Source organism: Sorex araneus, chromosome 5, assembly GCF_027595985.1.
Source record: "Sorex araneus isolate mSorAra2 chromosome 5, mSorAra2.pri, whole genome shotgun sequence".
Taxonomy (NCBI): domain Eukaryota; kingdom Metazoa; phylum Chordata; class Mammalia; order Eulipotyphla; family Soricidae; genus Sorex; species Sorex araneus.
The window spans coordinates 3405495-3419302 of record NC_073306.1 but is presented as its reverse complement, the minus strand read 5'-3'; the positions used below and the strand labels follow the sequence as shown (position 1 = coordinate 3419302).

Genomic DNA, 13808 nt, shown 5'->3' with positions numbered 1-13808 from the left:
TTTATTGACTTCTTTAACCCCAATGTACTGAGAGATTATGACCAGCTCAGGGAACCATATATGGTGCCGGAGATCGATCCTGGGTCGGCTATGTGCAAGGCAAGCATCCTCTCTGCTGTCCTGTGTCCCCAGTGTGTTTAAGGTTGCTGTGACACGCATGTGAGAAGCACAGATGGAGAAATAACCTGGAAGCCCCTCACAGTGGCCCAAACCCCAGTTCTGGGGACACACACTGCCTGCACTCGGGGTGCAGCTGGCTACGGGCTGGGCAGAGGCGGACCAAAATCACGCCAAGTTTATCTTATCAACACGTGCAAGGAAAAGGTGCTCCTAGCAGGGTCCAGAGGCCGTGGGGGGCAAAGTCACACAGGCCACCCACAGCTGGGCGAGGACACAGGTGCCCCAGCCCAGCACAGCTGCTTCTCCCCCAAGGATGGAGCCCAAAGAAGGGGGGACGCCCGCGAACACCCCAGCCCAGAAAGGAGTAAGTGCCAAGCCCAGGCGACTGCCCTCGCCCTGCCAAGCTGGGCACGGGGCGCTGTGGCAGGCAGGGGAGGGTCTGGAAGTGGCTCCAGCAAGGAGCGACACCCTGCCCCACCTTGGGCGGGGTGGGGGGCGGGGGGAGGGGCTTCTCCCTGGGGGGCAGCACCTCCCACCCCAGCCTGACCCCTGGGGCTGAGTTCAGCTCCACTGCACTGGCTGGGGGTGGAGCTGCCCCCGCCCTCCCCCCAGCCTCAGCCTTTGCCCCTCCCTGCCTGGGGGCGTGTGGGCGGCAGCTGAATGAAGGCGGGGGTCAGGTGAGCAGCTAGAGAAGTGGGGTGTGGACGACGGCCTCAGTCCCAGCTCAGGCAGCCACAGACGCCACCCCAATATGCCGGTCCCCTCCTCGGGCATCTGAGGGGGGCCCTCCGGTGGGTCCGCCCGCTGCCCCCCGGCTGTGCTGGTTACAGAGTCACTGTACTGTGGAAACTGGCTCTGCCTGGGATGGTCCTGGGGCTCAGGGCTCAGCCGGGAGGCACCTGCTCAGACAGACCCTCAGCACACACTACCCAACACAGCACACACCCCCACTCCCCAGTGCAACACCCCACCCCTCCCCACCCCAACACAGCACACACCCTCAGCCCACCCCACTGCCCAATACAACACACACCCAAGCCCTGACCCCACACCCCTCCCCAGAGCTTGTAGCTCTGGACCCTGCTCTATGGCCAGCAATAGCACCTTTGTTTGAAATTCTCCTATTTGCCTTTTTTTGTTGTTATTTTGGGCTCCCAGAGGGCAGTGCGAGGCCCCACCTGCCTCCACCTGCCCGCACGCCCTAATCCAGGAGATGCTCAGCTGTAGCTTGTGGGGGGCGGGGGGAGAAGGAATAGGATGAGGAGTGGGAAGTGATACTATCCACGGCCCCCAGCCTCGGGCCAGCTTCCCCAGGCAGCCAGCCCCTGCCTCCACCTTCCCTGCACTTGACCTGGGTCCTGTGACCCCAACTTCCGGCCGCCCCATCCCACTTGCGGAGGCCCCGAGGCTCCTGACTGTAGACTTCCCTCATCTCCCACAGCGCTTGCAGCCCACACTGGTGCTGGCCACACTGAGTGCAGCCTTCGGTTCTGCTTTCCAGTACGGTTACAACATCTCCGTGGTCAACACTCCGCACAAGGTGGGCGCCAGGTGGAGGCGGCCGCCTTCCTGCCCTGCGGCGCCGCCATCCTGCCCGCGGGGGCCGCCATCCTGCCCGCGGGGGCCGCCATCTTGCCTGTGGGGGCCGCCATCTTGGTTGGAGCAGGCCGGAGCCAAGGGTGGCATGGGAGCAAGAAGAGGGTAGAGCCGGCGTTTTGAAGTTTGCCCACAGAGCGGTGCAGAGAACGAAGCGTGTTGGAGGGAGTTGTGGGGAGCATGTTAGGAGGCGAGGGGGGGAGGTAAACCTGGTGTGCAGGACAGAGAGGCATTCAGAGGAAGACCCTGAACGGCAAAGGGGCGGGACTCCGCCCACTGTCGCTCCCGAGAGTGCAGAATCCGCTATTTCCCGCCACTTTCTGGCCCCGCTTTGTTCGCAGACAGCCTTCCCCAGGGGTCCGCACTGCCCCTGGCACGCTCTGGCTGCATCCCACCCTGCCCGTTGCTGGGCTGTTTCTCATTCTCAGTGGATGACGTGGACCCTGCACCCACAGGGGCCCGTGTCCTCTGCGTCCTCGTCCCACCCATCCCACAGGCACATTTATTTATTTATTTATTTATTTATTGCTTTTTGGGTCACACCGGCGATGCACAGGGGTCACTCCTGGCTCTGAACTCAGGAATTACCCCTGGCGGTGCTCAGGGGACCATATGGGATGCTGGGAATCAAACCCAGGTCGGCCGAACCCAGGTCGGCCGTTTGCAAGGCAAATGCCCTCCCCGCTGTGCTGTCACTCCAGCCCCGCCCCCTCCCCCCAGGTGCCTTTAAACCTTCTCAGGCAACAGCAAAGACTCAGTTGGGCCAGTGGTTGGCGGGCACTGTCCCAGGGGCCCCGGGAACATCGGCTCGCCCTCTCCCGGAGCTGCCCCGTGCTGCTGGCGAGAAGGGGACGTGTCTTCCAGGTGCTGAAGTCCTTTTACAACGAGACCTACTTCGAGCGCCACGGGGTCGGCCTGGGCGAGGAGCAGCTGCTGCTGCTGTGGTCATGCACCGTGTCCATGTTTCCCCTCGGAGGCTTCCTGGGGTCGCTGGTGGTCGGCCTGCTGGTCGACAGGTGTGGCAGGTAAAGCGGAGGCGCGAGGCTCTCCGGCCACCCGCGGTGGTGTCCACTGTCTTGGTTGCGCGTGTGCGGGGGGGGGGCCTGGGAATCAGGCTCTGAGGCCTAGTCCGCCCCTCACCAGACCTCAGGGTGCCTGCTTGTTTGGGGGCCGCAGCCGGCAGTGCTCAGGGTTCACTCCTGGTTCTGTGCTCAGGAACCGCTTCTGCATGTGGTGCCAGCCACCAAAGCAGGGTGGGCTGTGTGCCGGGCCACGCCTTCCTCTCTGTCCTGTCTCTCCAGCCGGACGCAGGGCCCTGAAGCAAGTCCGGAGTTGCCCAGGGACTCCCTCCTTCGTCCCTTGCATGGGGACAAATTTCGCTCCATCCCCTGCCCCGTGCAGGTGGGTGGGCCTCAGAGCCAAGTGCTGGGGGGTCCTTGGGGTGGCGTGCGTGGAAGGGGCTGGACGTGGGCGAGGCGTCCAGTGGCCGGCGCTGTGGCTTCTCCCGGGTGGCCGTGTCAGCCTGCGGAGGTTTGGGGCTCGGACGGCGTCACCGGCCTCCTGCCTCGCCTGAGAAGGGGGGAGCCCTCTGCACTCCACGTGGCTTGCACGGACTCCGCGACCGCTCCCCGCGCATGGGTGTGGCTGAGCCGTGGCTGCGGGAGGGAAGAGGGTCAAGGTGGCAGGAGGGCCCGAGACTCCCCCGCCCTACCCCCATCTGGGGCCAGGTGGTAGTTTGTGGGTGTGCGTGGAGAGGCGAGTCTGCTGAAGAAAGATTGTGGGTTTGGGGGGCCCATCCCTGGCAGTGCTCAGGGATCACTCCTGGGGTAGTCCTGGGACCATTTGGGGTGCTGGGACTGAACCCGGGTTGCATGCATGCAAGGCTAGTGCCTTGGCACCCTGTGGCCCAGAAAGCAAACCTTTTCTTGGGGGGGGGGGTTGGCGTTGGCTTTGGGGCCACACCCGGTGATGCTCGGGAGTTAACTCCTGGCTCTGCACTCAGGAATGACTCCTGGCAGGCTTAAAGGACCATATGGGGCGCCAGGACCAAACCAGGGCCTGCCACACGTGGGGCAAGTGCCCTCCTCCAGCGCTGTGACTCGGGCCCAAAAGGCAAACCTTTAAGGAACCGCATCATTGGATTTTCATGCGCAGAAGCAGCGTTCTCGGCTGAAAAACCACTTGCGAATCAGAGCGGGAGCCGAGGGGCTTGAGGCAGCGCTCTCGCTCCTTCTGCCGAGCGCGGAGTGACTGGCCGCGGCGCTGGGCGGGGGGCACGGGAGATCCGGGAGGTCCGGCTGTAGTGACGAGGGTCTGCCCATCCTTCCCTCTGTGGCCGCGCCAGCAGCCACGCCTGCTCCACCCCCTGGAGCTTGCGGCCAGGACACTGCGCCCAAGGGTGGGGGTGGGGGGCGGGGGGCAGCCTGGTCTCTGTGGGGAGCCCTTAGGTCCCCCAGGCCCCTGTTCCTGAGGAGGGGGCGGGGCGCCAGGGAGCTTATTCAGACCCAGTGTTAGGGCCAGAGAGGTAGTACAGTGGGTAGGTGCTGCCTTGCATGACCTGGGTTCAGTCCCTGGCACCCCGTATGGCCCCCCGTGCCCCGCCAGGAGTGAATCCTGAGAGCAGAGCCAAGAGTAAGCCCTGAGCACTGCTGGGTGTGCCCCGCACACCCCCCTATTTTTTTAAAGATTACCCAAGCTTCGGGATCTCCTTCTCTGAGCGAATCCCACTCAGTATTCCTCAAGCCAGCCCCCCGCACCCCCAAAGGGGCAGCCCCTTCCCTCTCCTTCCTGCTTGGTGCTCCCCGCACCCGCTACCCTTCCTTCCCGGCTCGCAGCCCCCCGTCAGTGTCGTCCCGCCTGGCGCCCAGCCCCCGCCCTTGCTTGCAGGAAGGGGACCCTGCTGCTCAACAACGTCTTCGCCATCGTCCCCGCCGTCCTCATGGGCGTCAGCAAAGTGGCCAAGGCTTTCGAGCTCATCATCTTCTCCCGAGTCGTGCTGGGCATCTGCGCAGGTAGGGCGGGGCGGGGCGGGGCGGGGCGGGGCGGGCGGGGCGGGGCGGGGCTGGGGCTGACGCTCCAGGCCATTGGCTGGGCCCGGGGCAGGGGCGGGTCTTCCTGGCTCCGTGGAGCGCTTTTCTTTTTCCTTTCATTTACTTTTACTTTTTTTTTTTTTTTTTAATTTAAGCACGGTGAATTACAAAGTTACAAAGTTATGCCTGGATGGGGTTTCATTGTACGATGTTCCAACGCCAGTCGCTTTGCCAGCGTCCACTCCCCAACACCAAAACTGACTTTGTTTGGGGGCCACCCCCGGCAGTACTCAGAGGTTACCCCTGTCTCTGCACTCAGGGATCACTCCTGGTGGGCTCGGAGTACCGTATGGGGTGCTGGGGGTGTCGAACCCCGGTTGACCGGGTGCTAGGCAGAGCCCTCCTGGCTAGACTATGGCTCCAGCCCCCAAAGGCTCTTTTCTCTTGAGCATCTTCTGGCCCTTCCCAGGGGCAGAGAACCCGCACGCGCTCATTCCTTCCCTGAACTAGACCTTCTCCCGGGAGGAGTTTTACACACTCGGAGAGACAGCACAGCGGGTAGGGCGCTTGCTTTGCGCCCGCCAACCTGGGTTCAATCACTTACACCCATATGGGGCTGCCGTACCCTTGGACCACACCATCAGGTGTGGCCCAAAACAAAACAAACACGTGCTCTTAGGCCCGGGGACACGGCTGGGCTGTGCGGGCTGGAGCGCAGACTTGGCTCGCAGGAGGCCCGGGTCGGAGCCCTGATATCACCCCGTCCCCTGGGTACAGAGTTTGCCCCATCAGGATAGCGGGAGAAGCTGAAAGATAAATAAATACAAATAAAAGCACACTTTTCCTGGAGAAAACAAAAGACTTTTTTTTTTTTTGCTTTTTGGGTCACACCTGGCAATGCACAGGAGTCATTCCTGGCTCATGCACTCAGGAATTATCCCTGGCGGTGCTCAAGGGACCATATGGGATGCTGGGATTCGAACCTGGGTCGGCCACGTGCAAGGCAAATGCCCTACCTGCTGTGCTATCACTCCAGCCCCAAAAATAAAAGACTTTTTTGAAGACTTTTTTGAGGATGTTTTACCAGGCAACTGCAGGGCTGGGACGACAGTGCAGGGGGGAGGGCACTCAGGCTGGCCGGGTTTGACCCCTGAAATCCCACAAAATGAGCACTGCCGGGAGTGATCCCTGAGTCCAGAGCAAGGAGTAAGCACTGAGCACTACTGGGTGTGACTCCAGAACAAAAGCTAAAAAAACAGGCCTCTTTGGAGGAGGCACTGCAGGCTGTCTGCCCCCTGCATGGACAGGGAGAGCGTGCCCCCCCAGAGGGCAGTAAGGAGGCAGTCTCCAAAATAGCAGGGCTGCTTCATGAGGAAAAACAGTGGGGAGGGCGTTTGCCTTGCACGCGGCCGACCCAGGTTCAATTCCCAGCATCCCATACGATCCCCCAATCACCACCAGGAGTAATTCCTGAGTGCATGAGCCAGGAGTAACCCCTGTGCATCGCCAGGTGTGACCCAAAAAGGAAAAAAAGAAGGTCATGCATTTCACCTGGGTTTAGAAATCAGGAAGTAAATCCAGGCTAGAGGCTGTGCTTAAGTCCCAACACTTGGAACTATTACAAGGGGCTCAGCCTCCCTCCTGGTGCGGGAGGTTCCCATCCCCGCAGGGCTCTCTAGGGACACCTGTTTCTAGAAGATCCCTCGCCTGTCAGCTGGCCTCTTTCTCTCCCAGCTCTGAGTCTGAGCCTGGAGCTGTCCCCAGGGAGGCGGGAGAAGGCGCTGGATTGAATCTGGGTCGGGTGAGATGCTCCCGCCTCTTCTCCCCTGCCCTGACCCCTTCTCCACCCAGGCATCTCTTACAGCGCCCTGCCCATGTACCTGGGGGAGCTGGCCCCCAGGAACCTTCGTGGCACTCTGGGGACAATGACTGAGGTTTTTGTCATCGTGGGAGTCTTCCTGGCACAGATCTTCAGTCTGCAGGCCATCCTGGGCAATCCCACAGGTACGGGCACGCCGAGGTTGGGGTAGGTGCCAAGTCCAAGGCGTTGGCACTCACTCAGCTGGGCCCACGTCACACTGGACCAGTGAGATGAGGTGAGCAGTGACCTTTGGTCTGGGCAGGGTGTCCCCTGGTGGCCTGAGCAAGTGGGGTCAAGGGCATTCGGGGTGAGTTCCCCAGGCCCACAAGAACACAGCAGGGCTTTGTTTGAATTTGCCTATTAAGAAAAAAAAATCCAACCCCTCCAACCCCACAGTTAGCATGTTGGGTTGACACCCCTGCACACCCCCCCCCCCTGCAGCAGGGCGAAACTCAGAGGGGCTCGTGTTAGCAGGCCCCACTCCCGGGTGCCCGGTACAGAACGAGAACCACAGTCATCGAGGCACGGCTCAGGCCACGTTGCCCGGCCCCCTGACACGAGGCCTCGTGTGTGTCGTGTCTTCTATCCATCATCCTTGTGGCACTGTGTCCCCAAGCCCATTATCTTCTTCATCCTCATGGCCTTCATCTTCTTCCCCATCATCATCCCCGTCTCATCACTATCACCTCACCTTGTCACCATTACCCCCTTCATCATCCCTGTCACAGTCACCGTCATCATAGCCCCACTGTCACCTTCACCGCCTTCCCCGGCATCGTCACCACCCTCATCTTCATGTTCCTGCTGGGAAGACTGAGGCTTGGACCAAAGAACTCCTCGGTTCCTGCCACACTAACGGGTGGAGGTGGGGGTGCAGCTTCTGTCCCCCTCGCTGACATCCGCGTCACCCCGCTCACCACAGTGCTGGGTCCGGCCGCTCCTGCCGCCACAGAAGAGAATGTCACTTGCTTGTCCCGGGGCCTCGGGCCGCTGAGGAGCAGGAGGATGTGGGGGGGGGCGGCCGGGACTGCAGCCTGGGTCTTGGTTCCCTGCAGGCTGGCCCCTGCTGCTGGCGCTCACCGGGGTCCCCGCGCTGATACAGCTGCTGTCCCTTCCCTTCTTCCCCGAGAGCCCTCGGTACACCCTGATCCAGAAGGGAGACGAGGGTGCTGCCCGGCAAGGTACAGAGTGACAGCTGCCCGCCCCTTCCCCGCTGTCCCTCCAGGAGCCCGGGCGGAGGAGGGTGGGTGGCATGAGCGGGAGTCTCAGGGCTCAGGAACGCGGGAGGAGAGCAGGGCCCGCCGGTGCTGGGGAGTCAGTTGGGGTGGGGGGCCTTGCGAGGGGCTCATCCGGCCCAGGCAAGCTCCCAGCGGGGCCCTGGGGCCCTGCGGTGCCGGGGGGCTCCACGCGTGGTGCGTGGGAGTCTGGGCGGACAGCCGGCAGCCGCGCGCGGACGCTCCCCCCAGCCCTGCAGAGACTGCGAGGCTGCCCCGACGTGGACGCCGAGCTGGACGAGATGCGCCTGGAGGACCAGGCCGAGAGGGCCGAGGGCCGCCTGTCCGTGTGGAACCTCTTCACCTTCCGGCCGCTCCGCTGGCAGCTCGTCTCCATCATCGTGCTCATGGCCGGCCAGCAGCTCTCGGGGGTGAACGCGGTGAGCAGGCCGCGGGGCGCCCCCACGGTGGCTGGAGCGGGGCGGGGTGTGGTGGGCGTGGCCAAGGGCGTGGTCTCGGTGCGGTGGGCGTGGCCGCGGCTGTGGGAGGTGGGGCATGGGTGTTGATGCGGCAGTGGCTTGGGGCATGGCTGCAGGCATGGAGCAGCTGTGGCTGTGACTGCTGGAGGGTTGACTGTCCCCTGCATCCCGGCCCACTGGAACCATCAAACTCATCAGCGGCTCTCAGAGTGCTCGGCCCGGTGCTCAGTGCCACCCCGGCTCCTGTGGCTCAGAGCTGGCCCTGCCTGTCCCGCCTCTGGCAGGAAGGGGAAGGCGGCTTGGCGCGCACACGCCGGGCTCGCATGGCACCAGGGCGCCCTGAAGAGCTGAGGCCACAGCAGGCGTCAGCTCCAGATAGAGGGGAGCCAAGGAGGGGACGGGGGGTGGGGGGGTTGGTGACAGCTTGCCCCTCACTCTGCCGCCACCGTCCCGGCTGCCAGGCTTTCCCCCTCTGTGTGTCCTCCCGAGCCTTCCCTGCACAGCAGAAAAGAGAACAGCCAGCTCGGCGAGAGCCGCGTGGGGTTGGGTTTCTCTGCGTGGGCTGGGAGCTGCGGTGCCTCGCCCCGTGGCCCCGGGGGCAGGGCTGCCTGTGAACCTGGCGCTTGCGTCTGTGGAGGGAGCGGAGCGGCTGAGCGGCGGCTCTCAAGAGGCAGAAGCTGGACAGGCTGCCCAGTCTGCGGGCGAGAAGAGGGGTCACGTGGCAGTGACAGCAGGCCTGGGGGACACACAGCCCGTTTCCCAAGGGGAGTCCCAGCGGGAGAGCCCAGTGGCCACCACGGCGGCGGCAGCTGTGACCCGCAGGGGTGCCCTGAGCCCAGGGCTTGCTGTGCAGAGGGGAGGGCGGGGGGGGTGCTTGCCTGGCCTCAACCCAGACCACAAAAAGCCCAGGGGCTCGGCCGCCCCTTCCTGTCACCCCCCCACCTGCCCAGCTTCCAGGGCTGCTAGTGGCTGGGTCGGGGCGGGGGGCAGGTTCTCACGGGCTGGGCCCCTGTTTCAGATCAATTACTACGCCGACCTCATCTACACGTTTGCGGGCATCGGGGCCACGCACTCGCAGTACGTGACCGTGGGCGCCGGCGTGGTCAACATCGTGATGACCGTCATCTCCGTGAGTGACTCCCAGAGCAGGGCCAGCGTCCCCAGGGCTCTGTCCCAGGTCATGGCGGATGTGGTCCAGGCGACTAACCGCCCATCCAACTGCTCCCTCATAAAGCGCTTCCCCTGTGCCATCACAGGCTCCCGCCGGGTGGTACTTGGGTGACATAAAATTTGTCCCAGAGTGGCTGGAGCAATAGTACAGCGGGTAGGGTACTTGCCTTGCACAAGGCTGACATGGGTTCAACTCCCAGGACCCCTGAGCCCCGCCAGGAGTGACACCTAAGTGTAGGGCCGGGAGTAAGCCCTGGGCACCACTCGGTGTCATCAACAAACAAACAGAAACTTGCGCCAGAGTGTTCTATGGAAGGGCTGGGAACGTGGCTCAGTGGTCAAGCATTTGCCGTGCATGTGTGAGGCCCTGGGCTGGATTCCTGGCACTTGTGGGCGTGAGGTCCCGGGAAAACGCAGAAGCAAGCAGAGGGGGTGGAGGGAGAGAGGGCGCTTCACCGGCCCCCTTCCCTGCAGGCCTTCACTGTGGAGCGGCTGGGAAGGCGGCGCCTCCTGCTGGTGGGTTACGGCATCTGCGGCTCGGCGTGCCTGGTGCTCACCCTGGCCCTCCTCTTCCAGGTGGGCGTGGTGGGGTGCCGGGGCGGGAGGGGGCCCGGCTCCCCCTGGACCTGCACCCACTCCCAGTGCGAGGACCTCGAAGTGTCCCCTCTGAAGGGAAGCCCCGGGGTCCGCCCGCCCCGCCACTTTCACACACTTGGCCTGGGTGGCTCGCCCACTCGCCCCAGGCCGACCCCAGCTGTTGGCTCTGGGTATCAGAAGGGTCCCCTCCACCCAGGGTGGTCTCGGGAGAGAAGGGCTGAGAGCTGTGCCCAGCAGCAGCCTCGCCACTGAGCCCCGCCCCCAGGCACCCCTGCTAGAGAGCTCGCCCCCTCCAGCCCACCTCTCACCACAGGGCCTCTGCACAGCAGTGGGGCGCCCCCTACTGTCCAGTGAAGGGTTTCCTGGTGGGGGGTCTGTGGCCCAGCAGAGGGGGCAGAGGGGGCGCTGGTGGTCTCAGGGGAGCCATTCTTGCCGCCCAGGGCTCCCCGCGTGTCCCGCGGTCGGCCCTGAGGCCCTGCTGGTAGGACGCCAGCACTGCCAGGGAGGTGAGGGGGGTACTCCCCAGGGGGCACAGAGCCGCAGGGCGCGGCGGGTGGGAGCGTCCTGAGGCAGCGAGGTGGGGGCGCCGGGGTACCCTGAGGGGCTCTGGGCCTTCCTGCACCCCCATCCCGTCCCCCCGCAGAGCCAGGTCCAGGAGCTGTCGTACCTCGGCGTGGCCTGCGTCTTCTCCTACATCGCGGGACACTCCATTGGGCCCAGTGAGTCTAGCCCCGCCCCCAGAGGGCCCCCCGGCCCCCCCCACTGTCAGACCCACCCCCCAGGGGCTCAGCGTGCTGCTCCACAGGTCCTGCCAGTTTGCATTCACTCATTCACTCATTCACTCATTCACAGGCTCGACCCCAGGGTTGACTCACAGGCCAGGGTGGGTTCCTGCCCAGCACCCGTCAGTGACAGGCACCTCTGCGGGAGAAGGAGCCCCCAGGGCGGGGGGACAGGACGCATGGCGTGGGGGGGCCGGCCATGCCCGGCCTTCCACTGCGCCCACAGCTCAGCTCCCGCTGTCCCCGGCCTGCTCAGCCTGGGGTGCCCCGTGCCCCTCACGAACGTGCCAGCGGCCCCTCCCCCTCGGCCCGCCTCCCCAGAGCCTCTGGACTCCAGGGTCACCCCTCCAGGTGCCGGAGACCCGAACCCCCTTCTTGCTGCCTCGGCGAGGGCACGGGGGTCCCCAAGACCAGAACTTTCCCGCAGTCTGGGCTGGGAAGAACCTTCCTTGCTGCCACCCCCACACTGGGGGGTGTATCTCGGTGTTTTTCAGGGGGCTGTGCGGGGTGGGCTGGGCCTTCTGCTGGTGTCTTCCGGCTGCGGGCTTGGGGTGCAGGGAGGCAGACCTGAGGGACAGGCCCGGGGCTGGGGCCCCAGACTCGTAGCCTCCGCCTCCCCCAGCACGCTCGGCCGGGAGCTGGCTGGAAGGGACACGTCTTCCCGTGGGGCCAGACGGATGCAAGGTGCACGGTCAGAGAAGCACGCGGCTGCCGCCAGGGCAAAGGGCAGCGCTGCTGTTCCCCAGACCTACCACAGGGGGGCAGCACGTCCCGAGCCCCTGCGCTGCTCCGGAAAATCAGTCAGCAGAAGGTTCTGGCATCTGTGAGGGAGGGGCAGGCCCCTGCTCTCCCTGCTCCCAAGGTTTCCCGTTTCCCATCTGCCCACCTTGACTCATCCCCGCTGACCTCAGAGAAGCTCCGTGCCCGCCCCTGCTCAAGGACCTTGGGGCTCCCCTCCAGACGGAACCTTTTAGCTTCCACCCTGGTTCTGTGGGTAGCGCTGGGGCTCCCTCTCGCACCCAGTTCCGGCGGGGGCTGCCCATAACAGCCCACCTTGCCGCTGCTGCGGGGGAGCTGGTGAACCGTGTGACCTTGAGACCTCGTGTGACCTGGAGGCCTGGGAAGGAGGCCGGAAGGGAGGCCCAGGAGGGAGGCCCAGGGTGCAGGTCTGGGAAGACACTGCATGGAGGGAGGCCTGAGGGAGGCCCAGGGTGGAGGCTGGGAGGAGGCCCAGGAGGGAGGCTCGTAGGGAGGTCCAGCAGGGAGATCCGGGGTGCAAGTCTGGGAAGACACCTGAATGGAGGGAGACCAGAGGATGGAAGCTGAGAGGAGGCTAAGAGGAGGCTGGAGAGAGGCCCAGGAGGGAGGCTGGGAGGAGGCTAGGAGGAGGCCAGAGGGAGGCCCAGGAGGGAGGCTGGGAGGAGGCTAGGAGGAGGCCAGAGGGAGGCCCAGGAGGGAGGCTGGGAGGAGGCCAGGAGGAGGCCAGAGGGAGGCCCAGGAGGGAGGTCCTGGAGGAAGGTCGGGGTGCAGGTCTGGGGAGACACCCCCTCAGAGGCCCGGAGGGAGGCTGGCTGCCCCGGGGCGGGGGTCAGAGGCCAGAGCAGATCTCCACCCCTCATTCCGCGCCCCAGGCCCCGTCCCGTCAGTGGTGCGCACTGAGGTCTTCCTGCAGTCCTCCCGGCCGGCCGCCTTCACGGTGGATGGAGCCACGCACTGGCTCACCAACTTCCTGGTGGGCTTCGTGTTCCCGTCCATCCAGGTGAGCCCCTCCCCGCGCCCCTCCTGCTCGTCCACCAGGGGGCGTGCTCACCCTCCAAGGCCGGAGCGTGCAGGCGGGGCTCAGACCCTCAAAGCCCCTCCGGGGGCTGGAGCAATAGCACAGCGGGGAGGGCGTTTGCCTTGCATGCAGCTGACCCGGGTTCAATTCCCAGCATCCCATATGGTCCCCTGAGCACCGCCAGGAGTGATTCCTGAGTGCAGAGCCAGGAGTGACCCCTGTGCAATGCCAGGTGTGACCCAAAAAGAAAAAAAATCAAAGCCCCCTCCGCCTCCATCCCTGTCCTGGGCACCCCCCACCCCATGCCTCCCCAGGGGGCCCCACTTTCTGAGTGCATCCCCTGGGGTGACTCCACCCTCCGGCTCTGCTCCCAGGAACACATCGGCGCCTACAGCTTCATAATCTTTGCCGGAATCTGCCTCCTCACGGCCGTCTACATCTACCTGGTGATTCCCGAGACCAAGGGCAAGACGTTTGTGGAGATAAACCGCATCTTCGCCGCGAGGAACGGGGTGCAGCTTCCGGAACCTGAAGCAGAGAGCACAGAGGCGGGGCCTGCGCGGGAAACTGCCTTCTAACCCAGCGTCCCGGCCCTGCCCCGTCTCCGGGAGGGCTCGGGGATAAGGGGTCCCCGGCCTGTCCCCTCACGCCCAGACGGTCCAGCCGACTTAGTTCTGGCCTGGGTCATAAGGCACCGGTGATGGGGGATGGGCGGGAGGGGACCCCCTCCTCAACCTCTGCCTGAGCCCCATGGCTGCTGCATTTCATAAGAAACTTACCCAGGGCCAAAGAGTACAGCGGGGGGAGGGGGGAGGGCATTTGCCTTGCAGGCAGCCGGCCCGGGTTCGATCCCTGCCATTTCCATATGGTCCCCTGAGCACCACCAGGAGTAACTCCTGAGCATCGCTGGATGTGACCCCAAATTTTTTAAAAGGAAAAAGGAAAAAAGAAACTTTCCCAGTCCAGTGGCTGACCCGACCTGACCAGTCCCTGGTTCCCTGGGTCCAGATCTTTCCATACTGTCCCCCACAGCCTGTTCCCGTCCCCCACAGCTCAGTGACCCCCGAGTCCATCCTGCCACCCCTCAGCCCTGCCCTGTGAGGCTGGGTGCTGCTGGACATTAGAAGAAAAAGTGTTGGGGCTGGAGTGATAGCACAGCGGGTAGGGTGTTTGCCTTGCACGC

The 13808-nt window shown here is 64.3% G+C and overlaps 1 protein-coding gene across 1 annotated transcript; it reads left to right on the top strand.

Annotated features, from left to right (window-relative positions):
* Window positions 1-433: 433 nt before the first annotated feature.
* On the top strand, window positions 434-13203 carry SLC2A7 (solute carrier family 2 member 7). Its single transcript, XM_004607058.2, has 12 exons — window positions 434-484; window positions 1562-1660; window positions 2581-2741; window positions 4603-4727; window positions 6597-6749; window positions 7662-7787; window positions 8073-8260; window positions 9318-9428; window positions 9944-10045; window positions 10710-10785; window positions 12480-12607; window positions 13000-13203. The coding sequence occupies exons 1-12, from the start codon at window positions 434-436 to the stop codon at window positions 13201-13203; spliced, it is 1524 nt and encodes a 507-aa protein (XP_004607115.1).
* Window positions 13204-13808: the final 605 nt, after the last annotated feature.